This window comes from Scyliorhinus torazame, chromosome 12 (assembly GCF_047496885.1).
Source record: "Scyliorhinus torazame isolate Kashiwa2021f chromosome 12, sScyTor2.1, whole genome shotgun sequence".
In the NCBI taxonomy this organism is placed as follows: Eukaryota; Metazoa; Chordata; class Chondrichthyes; order Carcharhiniformes; family Scyliorhinidae; genus Scyliorhinus; species Scyliorhinus torazame.
The window spans coordinates 224,392,211-224,403,212 of NC_092718.1; the positions used below are offsets into that span (position 1 = coordinate 224,392,211).

The 11,002-nt window shown below is 56.7% G+C and overlaps 1 protein-coding gene across 2 annotated transcripts in view; it reads right to left on the reverse strand.

Moving 5' to 3' along the window:
• Positions 1-9,413: 9,413 nt before the first annotated feature.
• The window catches only part of serpinf2b (serpin peptidase inhibitor, clade F (alpha-2 antiplasmin, pigment epithelium derived factor), member 2b), a 136,692-nt gene continuing 135,103 nt past the window's right edge, over positions 9,414-11,002 (reverse strand). For both annotated transcript variants that reach the window (XM_072470011.1, XM_072470012.1), the window contains exon 8: positions 9,414-9,834. In XM_072470011.1, the coding sequence (XP_072326112.1) occupies positions 9,503-9,834 (332 nt within the window). In that variant the 3' untranslated portion in view covers positions 9,414-9,502. The remainder of the gene's footprint in view (positions 9,835-11,002) is intronic.

Sequence of the window (11,002 nt, forward strand, 5' to 3'; positions counted from 1 at the left end):
AGCAGATTGGCACCCAGCCCTGGGGTACCCAGCAAGGGAGGGGGGGGGGCAGTCATTTCACCCCCCTCCCCCACCCATGTACTTGGCCACACCCACTCTCCGAGCCATAACATTGCTGATTTAGGGATTGGCTGGAAACATTCCCAGTAACAATGCCCTGTGGGATTACAGAAACACACAATTTACATTTCTCTAGTGTTTTCCAAAACCACAGGATATCCCAAAGCTGATGAAATATTTTGAAATGCAGTGACTTGCATTATGTAGCAAACACTGCAGCCAGTGTTTACACAGCAAGATGCTACAAAAACAATGAGGTCATTATTAACTTTTCACAATGTCGGTTGAAGAATAAATATTGGCCAGGACACGGGGAATAAATGCCCTGCTCTTCTTCAATCTTTGACTTCCCCTGAGAGAGTAGGCAGCGCTTCTGTTTGACTGCTCCAGCTGCCCAATATCCTCCAATTCAGGTGTTGCGCTGTGCGGTTGTAATATTACAAATTTTTTGAAGAATTGTTCTGAAGAGGAAGGACTGAGTTGAAAGACTGTCCTCAAAATGGCCCCAGGCTACCAGACAGAAATGTGGATTTCAATTATCTTCCTCTGACCTGCTGTAGAGTCTCAGGTGCATTGCTCAGACATCTACACTTAACAGTGAGTTCCAAAACAGTAACCAGAACCTCAAGAATTTTCCCAGAATTCAACAAAGGCCGGTAATGGTCAGGATAGGGGTATTGAAGGCACGATTCTGCCCCGAACTTAGTATGAAATTCTTAAAGGGGCTGGTCCCACAACGTAACGCTCTGATTGAGCCCACCCCAACTGCAGCAACTACCTCGAAGACCATGGTACCATTCTTAATAATAATAATCTTTATTGTCACAAGTAGGCTTACATTAACACTGCAATGAAGTTACTGTGAAAAGCCCCTAGTCGCCACATTGCGGCACCTGTTCGGGTCACAGAGGGGGAATTCAGAATGTCCAATTCACCTAACAGCATGTCTTTCGGGACTTGTGGGAGGAAACCGGAGCGCCCGGAGGAAACCCACGCAGACACGGGGAGAACGTGCAGACTCCGCACAGACAGTGACCCAAGCCGGGAATCGAACCCGGGACCCTGGCGCTGTGAAGCAACAGTGCTAACCACTGTGCTACCGTGCTGTACATTCTTAAAGGGTGCTCCAGCACACAGGTGTTCACCAGCGGCCCTTCCGCCCCTGGCAGTGCCCAGGCTGTGACCCTCTTCCCCCCTGAGTGATGCCCTCACCCCACCTCCTCTGGGAGGTCAGGTCGCAATGCAGTCTATGGGAGACCAGCCGGCTTTCACTTTAGTCTGCCCTCATTCCGCCAGGAATGGATTTTCTAATCAGGGTGAGGGGGCGGCGATCATACAGGCGTAGGGGCCTGATAAGGAGAAGCTAATGTATTCAAATAATGTTCCTGCCATTGAAAGTCACTGACGCTGGGCACGGGCAATCACGTTGTGTGTTTACATTGGTGTGAAATGTAATTTGGGGGTTTTCACAAGATTTTCCTCTCCCATTGCTGAAGGTGTCCAGTGAAAAGAGGGAAAATCCCAGCCATTCATTCCTCCAAACACAAAGACACTAAAACCCGTGCTGTAGGGCAACACAGTGGCTCACTGGTTAGCACTGCTGCCTCACGGCGCCGAGGTCCCAGGTTCGATCCCGGCTCTGGGTCACTGTCCGTGTGGAGTTTGCACATTCTCCCCGTGTCTGCGTGGGTTTCACCCCCACAACCCAAAGATGTGCAGGGTAGGTGGATTGGACACGCTAAATTGCCCCTTAATTGGGTACTGTAAATTTATAAAAGCCCACTGCTGTGAACAACCTTAACCCTTTTTATCCCTAAAGGGGGTAAGGAGACTTCAGATATCTGCAGTGGAATAGCCACTGGCCTTATATGGAATCATTCACAGTGACCTTGGGGTAACACCTCCAAACTGTCTGTGGCTGAGGGTCCTGGAGTACCCTCCCATTCCCATCGCTCCACCATTAGCAGCTGCATCTCCTGCTGCCTGGGATCCTGAGCTCTGGAATTCCCTCAGTCAGGGCCTGATTTTCCCATCGTTTTTCACCCGGCGCCGATCCCATTGTTGCAGGAGCATCGCAGGAGCGGCTCCACAATGGGCTTCGTGCCAGGCACAAAGCTGTATGCGAGTCACCTGACCCAGAGCGCCCAGCGTGATCCAGGCAATGACATTAAAATGAACCATCAGGCGCATTCAATGATGGGTGACGGGTTGAGGCTGCAAAAGCCGGCAGGAAACGCTTCACTGTCACTTAGGGCATGATTCTCCTAAAAGGGAACAAACTCCCCGAGCGAGCGCGTTTACCCGCGGGCAACCCGGTGCTGGCAGTGCCTGGAGTGTAAAGGGCCTGAAAGGGGAACTCCCAGTGTAGCGAGAGATTAGGACGCCATATTTACATCTCCGAGGCCCCCCAAAACAATGCCAGCTTGGCACCTTGGCAGTGCCAGGCTGGCACCCGGGTGGTACAGCCAGGTTGATGGCAGGCAGTGCGAGGGGGCCACCCTGCCTAGAGGGCATGAACCTGGGGGCCTCCAATCCCTTGGGAGCCCCCCATGAGCGCCGTTCCATCAGGTCCCCCTTTGTGGGGACCAGCATAGCTTGGTCAAGGCCTCTGAAGCAAAGGGGAGAGGTCCCAGTGTCTCAGATAGCTCAGGGAACTACAGTCAGACTAGCTGTCTCGCTCTTATTTAAAGATTTGCCAAAACAATATCCCGCCCTGTAGTAGTCTGTATTAGGGGTATTACGGTACCTAAGTTGAGGCTGTAAGACCATTGGTGTGGGAGGTACCTGAGGCATGAAGATCATTGGTGAATGCCTGCTGGTTCCGCCCAGTAAGGCGGAGTATTAGAGTCTGTGTCTCCCAAGCAGCCGCATTCTGTACCTGTGCTGCGGGGGGAAACATCTAGTCCAATAAAGCCTTCAATTGTCTCCAATCTCGCTTCTGGAGTCATTGATCGAGCATTAATTTATTGGACTAGATGTTTTCCCCAGCAGCGCAGATACAGAATGCGGCTGCTTGGGAGACACAGACTCTTATACTCCGCCTTACTGGGCGGAACCAGCAGGCATTCACCAATGATCTTCATGCCTCAGGTACCTCCCACACCAATGGTCTTACAGCCTCAACGTAGGTACCGTAATACCCCTAATACAGACTACCACACGCCCACAATGGGCGGGATTCGCATTGCGATGTCTCTTGAGATCGTATTAGACCCCGGGAGGGGGGGTCTCCTGGCATCTGCCAGCCCCGTTGTGCCAGGGGGAGCTGACTTTCAGGTGTAACGAGGCCGATAGATCGCCTCCAGGTTGTTGTTGAATTCAGAAACAAAAGCCCCAGAAAGACAGAGCAGTAATAACTAAACTCTGCACCTCCCACCCCTCCTCCCCAAGGCTGAAACCTCAATCTGACTCACTGTGCTCCCATTTAAAACTCACAATTGCTGGGTTTATAAACTCTACTCCGTTCCAATTACTGACACAAAGATCCAACCTTCTCATTTCAGGATGCTGGGATTTTGCACTGCTGCCTGAGGTCTGACTGTTAAAACCTGCAGCAGAGCAACAGGGTTGGAGCAATCAATCTCCCCATGGGTCTGGCTGAATCCCAGCTCCCCCGCTCAGGATGCGAGGAGTCCGAGGACATTCAGCATTCCGATCTGTATCAAATCCGCCAGGCATTGAACTGACAGCACCGTCTCAGCTGGCATCTGATGTAGATAGTCAATATTGTAAATATAATTGCTTTGCAATACACCAAATTTCTTTTCACTAACTCGGTTTGGACTCCTTTGTGGTTACAGAACTGACAACTCCCCCTCTGTCACCCACCTGCTGCTTCCAGTCCAAATCGGGGGGGGGGGGGGGAGAGGGGTTGGGGGGGGGAGGAGGAGGTGGGGGAGTGGGGGAGGGGGAGGGGGGTGGGGGGGGAGTGCGGGGAGGGAGGAGGAGGGGGGAGTGGGGGAGGGGAGGGGGGTGGGGGGAGGGAGGAGGAGGGGGGGAGTGGGGGAGGGGGAGGGGGGTGGACGGGAGTGGGGGGAGGGAGGAGGAGGGGGGGAGTGGGGGAGGGGGGTGGGGGGGAGGGAGGAGGAGGGGGGAGGGGGGTGGGGGGGAGTGGGGGGAGGGAGGAGGAGGGGGGGGAGTGGGGGAGGAGGAGGGGGGGGGAGGGGGGTGGGGGAGTGGGGGGAGGGGGGTGGGGGGAGTGGGGGGAGGGAGGAGGAGGGAGGAGGAGGGGGGGAGTGGGGGAGGAGGAGGAGGGGGGAGTGGGGGAGGGGGTGGGGGGGAGTGGGGGGAGGGAGGAGGAGGGGGGGAGTGGGGGAGGGGGAGGGGGGTGGGGGGGGAGTGGGGGGAGGGAGGAGGAGTGGGGGAGGGGGAGGGGGGTGGGGGGGAGTGGGGGGAGGGAGGAGGAGGGGGGGAGTGGGGGTGGGGGAGGGGGAGGGGGTGGGGGGGGTGGGGGGAGTGGCGGGAGGGAGGAGGAGGGGGGGAGTGGGGGTGGGGGAGGGGGAGGGGGTGGGGGGGTGGGGGGAGTGGGGGTGGGGGAGGGGGAGGGGGGGAGTGGGGGTGGGGGAGGGGGAGGGGGTGGGGGGGTGGGGGGAGTGGCGGGAGGGAGGAGGAGGGGGGGAGTGGGGGAGGGGGTTGGGGGGAGGGGGGGAGGGAGGAGGAGGGGGGAGGGAGGAGGAGGGGGGGAGGGGTGTGGGGGGGGAGTGGGGGGGAGGGGGGGAGGGGGGAGGGGGAGGGGGGAGGGGGGAGGGGGGGGAGTGGGGGAGGGGGAGGGGTGTGGGGGGGGGGAGGGGGGGAGGGGGGAGGGGGGGGAGTGGGGGAGGGGGAGGGGTGTGGGGAGGGGGAGGGGTGTGGGGGGGAGTGGGGGGGGAGTGGGGGGAGGGAGGAGGAGGGGGGGAGTGGGGGGGAGGGGGAGGGGTGTGGGGGGGGGGAGTGGGGGGGGAGTGGGGGGGGGGGGAGTGGGGGGGGAGTGGGGGGAGGGGGGGGAGGGAGGAGGAGGTGGGGGAGAGCCTCCGCTACTTTGCTGCAATCCGGGTTTTCACAGGAATCTCCCATCGTGCAGGGGAGTTGCCAACTCTGATTGGAGAGATTCCTGGAGCTATCCATTCCTGGCCACGCAGACATACTTGTCTCCCGCAATAAACAAAAATGTCCACAGAATTTATTTTTATGTCTAACGATTCTCACCTCATTAGGATTTGCCCTGGGTTGCACAATGAGGATTCGTTTCCAATTCCCAGAGGCTTCAGGACAATTCTGGAGGTCGGCAATCGATGTGTCACACACACACTCACAGACACACACACACTCACAGACACACACACACACACACACAGACACACAGACAGACACACACACACAGACACACACATACACACAGACTGACACACAGACACACACAGACACAGGCACACACACACAGACACACACACAGGCAGACAGACAGACACACACAGGCACACACACAGACAGACGCACACACATACAGACACAGACACACACATACAGACACACACATACAGACACACACACATACAGACACAGGCACTCACACAGACACACAGACACATACAGACGCACACATACAGACACACACACATACACAGAGACACACACACATACAGACACACACATACAGACACACACACATACAGACACAGGCACTCACACAGACACACAGACACATACAGACGCACACATACAGACACACACACATACACAGAGACACACACACATACAGACACACACATACAGACACACACACATACAGACACAGGCACTCACACAGACACACAGACACAGGCACATACAGACGCACACATACAGACACACACACATACACAGAGACACACACACACACAGACACACACACACAGACACACACACAGACACACACACACAGACACATAGTCATACACAGACATACATACACACACACAGACACACACATACAGACACAGACACACACACACCCACACACAGACAGACACACACACACACACAGACAGACACACACACAGACTCTCTGTGAGTGTCTGAGAAAGGACGTACTGGCACTGGAGGGTGTGCAGAGGAGATTCACTAGGTTAATCCCAGAGCTGAAGGGGTTGGATTACGAGGAGAGGTTGAGTAGTCTGGGACTGTACTCGTTGGAATTTAGAAGGATGAGGGGGGGATCTTATAGAAACATATAAGAGTATGAAGGGAATCGATAGGATAGATGCGGGCAGGTTGTTTCCACTGGCGGGTGAAAGCAGAACTAGGTGGCATAGCCTCAAAATAAGGGGAAGTAGATTTAGGACGGAGTTTAGGAGGAACTACTTCACCCAAAGGGTTGTGAATCTCTGGAATTCCTTGCCCAGTGAAGCAGTTGAGGCTCCTTCTTTAAACGTTTTTAAGAAAAGATAGGTACCTTTCTAAAGAATAAAGGGATTCGGGAATATGGTGCACGGGCCGGAGAGTGGAGCTGAGTCCACAAAGATCAGCCACGATCTCATTGAATGGCGGAGCAGGCTCGAGGGGCCAGATGGCCTACTCCTGCTCCTAGTTCTTATGTTCTTATGTTACAGATCCACATCGAACATCATCCAGCAACACAAAGCATACAGACAACTTCACTTTACCCAGTAACATATCCTGGTCTGCAGGCTCCGGTGATGTGTCTGCAGTTTATTCCTTACACTAACCAATTCCAGCTCTCGGAGCCCCAGCTCTGCCTGTGAGCCATCAGAAAACACAGGGAAACGATGTGGCCCTCAGTCAATATGTGCTCTCCACCAGCAGTACCAGTAGCTGAGGTGGGGCTGACGGTCTGTGTGGAGGGGCAGCGGCGGGGGGGGGGGGGGGCAGGGGGAGGGGTGCTGGGTGATGCACGATCAATTACTATTAAAGACTGGGTAATAACATAACTGAAGGCTTTAATAGACTAGAACTGTTCCCAGCAGCTTCGGTACAAAATGAGGGCTGCTGGGACGGCACCGGTTCTTATACCCCGCCTGTCAGGGCGGAGCTACATACCAAACAGCCAATGGTAAACTCCTAGGTTTACCCAATGGTCTACAGCCTCTCGGGTACTGCAATACCTGATAATACCACACTGGGGTTGATGGTCTCTGTGTTGAGGCAGGAGGAGGGGGGCCGGGGTTGGCTCGCACCCCTCGCTGTCGCCGCTTGGCTTCAACCCGCTCTCAGTATGAAACTCTGGGGTAGGATTCTCTGATTCTGGGGCTATGTCCACACTCCAGTGTGGGGAACGGTGGAATTTACAGCAGGAAAAACTGGCGCAAAAGGGCCACCGATTCCCCGTCTTGCTGGGGGCCAGCATGGTGGCAGCGTAGAGCACCCGGCTCGAGCTGCCAGTACGCCCCGGAGAATTGCCGGCTCTATGTCTGTGGATGTGCAGTGGCTGCACCGTGCAGCATGGTGACGGCCACTCGCACACCCGGCTCCCAAATAGTCCGGCCCTTTGGCCGGCTCGCACGACCCGGACCCCCCCCCCCCCCGCCCCCCCCAGTGCCCACAACCCAGAATAATGTCCCCCCCGGCCCGCGGATCGGCCCTCCCCGACCTGTGGAGACGCTGGACTGGGTCCCGCACGCCGTCACGCCACATTCCCGACGGGTGAGACCACACGTGTCCCACGCCATCGGGAACTCAGCCGGTTGGGGCGGAGCATTGGGGGGGTGGGCTTCAGGCCGTTGGTATGAGTACACCGCTCTCTGGAGGGGGGGGGGGGGGGGGGGGGGGGGGGGCGGAGCATCATGAAGGCTGCACCGCTCCCGGTTTGGGAGGAAACGTGGCCGCCGTTGCGGTCTTTCAGGTCACATGGGTGTTGATGACAGAGCAGATTTGACGGTGGCCCATCCTGTCACTGTGTGGCTGACACTAGGGTACCCCTCATTCGGGCAGGTCCCTGAGCAGGTGCCAGTGCTTGGAGCAAGGGTGTTGCCATAAGGGCACAAGAGCGGTGAGTGCTGCTGAGCTGTGATGCCAGGCCAATCCCACCCGCAACATCCATCCAGTCCCACCTCTGCGGTCAGCCCAGGGAAGCCCACCCCTCACATCCAACAGACAGAGTACTGAGCAGGTTTGCAACAGTTGTGAACAGCTGTTTAATGTGACAACATATATACAGATTTGTGCCTAGCCCCTTGATGCACCGTCAATGACCACGAGACGAGAATGGTGGAACAATCGAGGCTTTATTGAACAAGATGTTGTGCCTCCTGTAGCTGGAACCAGAATGGCTGCAGCTCAGGAGAGCACACACTTTTATACTCCGCCTGCTGGGCGGAGCCAGCAGGCAGGGACTTACCGTTGTACCTGTAATATACGGGCAGTGCCGTAATACATACAATGTATCACAAGTGGTGTTTACCACAGCCCTATACCTAAACTGTGCCCTGTACCCATGCCAACTTAACTGGTGTCTAATTTTCTGGCCTTACGGGCTCTAGCACCATGGCTAGGTGGATCCCCAGACGGTACAGCAGGGGTGGAGGCGGCCTGCTGTGATTCCCACCCTGCGACCTGGGTCCCCTTTGGCGGCCAACTTCAGAGGCGACTGGGCCTGGATGGGGCTGGTCCTACATGGGTGTCCCAGGTGGCCTGGTGTCACCTGTTCTGCCCGCTGCCCATGTGACGCGCCAGGGAAGGGGGGGCGGCGGGGGGGGGGGTCCAAGGTGCTGCGGTGTTCTGGAACCTCCCCTGTGGGAGTCATCGGCCCGGGTCCCATCACCTCCTCCTCCCTCGGGGTGCCCCATGGCCACGAGCAGCTACATGGGACGGGGTTGCGAGGGGAGATATCCCCTGAGGCCCCCCCGCCACCTGGCGCTGCCAGTCCTGGTGGCCCGCGCTGGTCTCGACTAGGGTCTGCATAGTCGCGGCCATGGAGCACAGGGAGTGGACCACCTCCGTGCTGCGACCGTGCCACAGCAGCCAGTGACTGTGCCACCTCCCTCTGGGACTGGGTCACCCCCCTCTGGGACTGGGTCACCTCCCTCTGGGACTGGGCCACCTCCCTCTGGGACTGGGTCACCCCCCTCTGGGACTGGGTCACCCCCCTCTGTGGCATGTCGGCCAGCGCCTGGGCAATGCCGCCGGCGTTCCCAGCCATGGCCCGCAGTGACTGGGCCACGCTCAGGAGCAACGCTGCCAGGCCCAGCTGGCTCTAGAATATGGTCGCCCGTGGGAGGGCGGCCCCGTCCTGGGCCTTGGCCAGAGCCTGTCTGGGCAGTGCCCTTTTAAGGGACTGCCCCTTTTAATTTATCGCTTAATTGTTTCATTTAGTTTAATTCAAAAGAGTTCAACCAACTTACCACAAATTCACGGCAAAATGATTGAAGCAAACCAGAGGACAGGGTGTGAATTATCATTTATTAATCTGTTAAAAAAAATCTCCAAGTCGATGCCAGCTGGTGGGACTGACACCATCCCGGCTGGAATGTCACTTGGGAGCCACAAACTCTTCTGACTTTCTCATTCTCTCAAGGTTCACCACCAACTTCTCCTGGGGTACCATCTGCAGTTGTGGTTTCGGGTCTTTGATGGTTCCGAGGAAGATTGGAATTCCGGAGATGTCATCCCGAATGATGAAGAAGAACGGGCGGTTAATGGTGTATTGCAAGAAGGAGCGACTGACAGCGATGCTGGTGCTGGCTGCCGCTTCTACACCTTCCTCCTTCAGCTCCATTGTGGCCTTGTGCTGAACACTTGACACAAACAGGGGCTCCGGGGAGATTCTGCTCAGCTTCGGGTTCGTGAAAAGGTTGCCGAGGCCTAAAATAGCAAAGAACAGAAAAGAAGAATAACTCCGGGTGAGTGGCTGCAACGGGGGTCACCCGGTTCAAACTATCAGTGTCTGACAGGACAATCTCACCACAGACACACCCACACACTCACCCACACACACACTCACCCACACACACACTCACCCCCACACACACCCACACACTCACCCACACACTCACCCACACACACACACACTCACCCACACACACAACCACACCCACACACTCACCCACACACTCACCCACACACTCACCCACACACACACTCACCCACACACACACTCACCCCCACACACACCCACACACTCACCCACACACACACTCACCCACACACACACTCACCCCCACACGCACCCACACACTCACCCACACACACACCCACACACTCACCCACACACTCACCCACACACTCACCCACACACTCACCCACACACACACACACTCACCCACACAACCACACCCACACACTCACCCACACACTCACCCACACACACACTCACCCACACACTCACCCACAGACACACCCACACACTCACCCACACACACACTCACCCAAACACTCACCCACACACTCACCCACACACTCACCCACACACACATCCACACACTCACCCAAACACTCGCCCACACACACACATACTCACCCACACACTCACCCACAGACACACCCACACACTCACCCACACACACACTCACCCAAACACTCACCCACACACTCACCCACACACTCACCCACACACTCACCCACACACACACCCACACACTCACCCAAACACTCGCCCACACACACACACACTCACCCACACACACCCACACACTCACCCACACACATACCCACACACACCCACACACTCACCCACACGCTCACCCACACACTCACCCACACACTCACTCACACACTCACCCACACACACACTCACCCACACACTCACCCACACACACAACCACACACACCCACACACTCACCCACACACTCACCCACACACACACTCACCCACACACTCACCCCCACACACACCCACACACTCACCCACACACTCACCCACACACACACTCACCCACACACACACTCACCCCCACACGCACCCACACACTCACCCCCACACACACCCACACACTCACCCACACACTCACCCACACACACACTCACCCACACA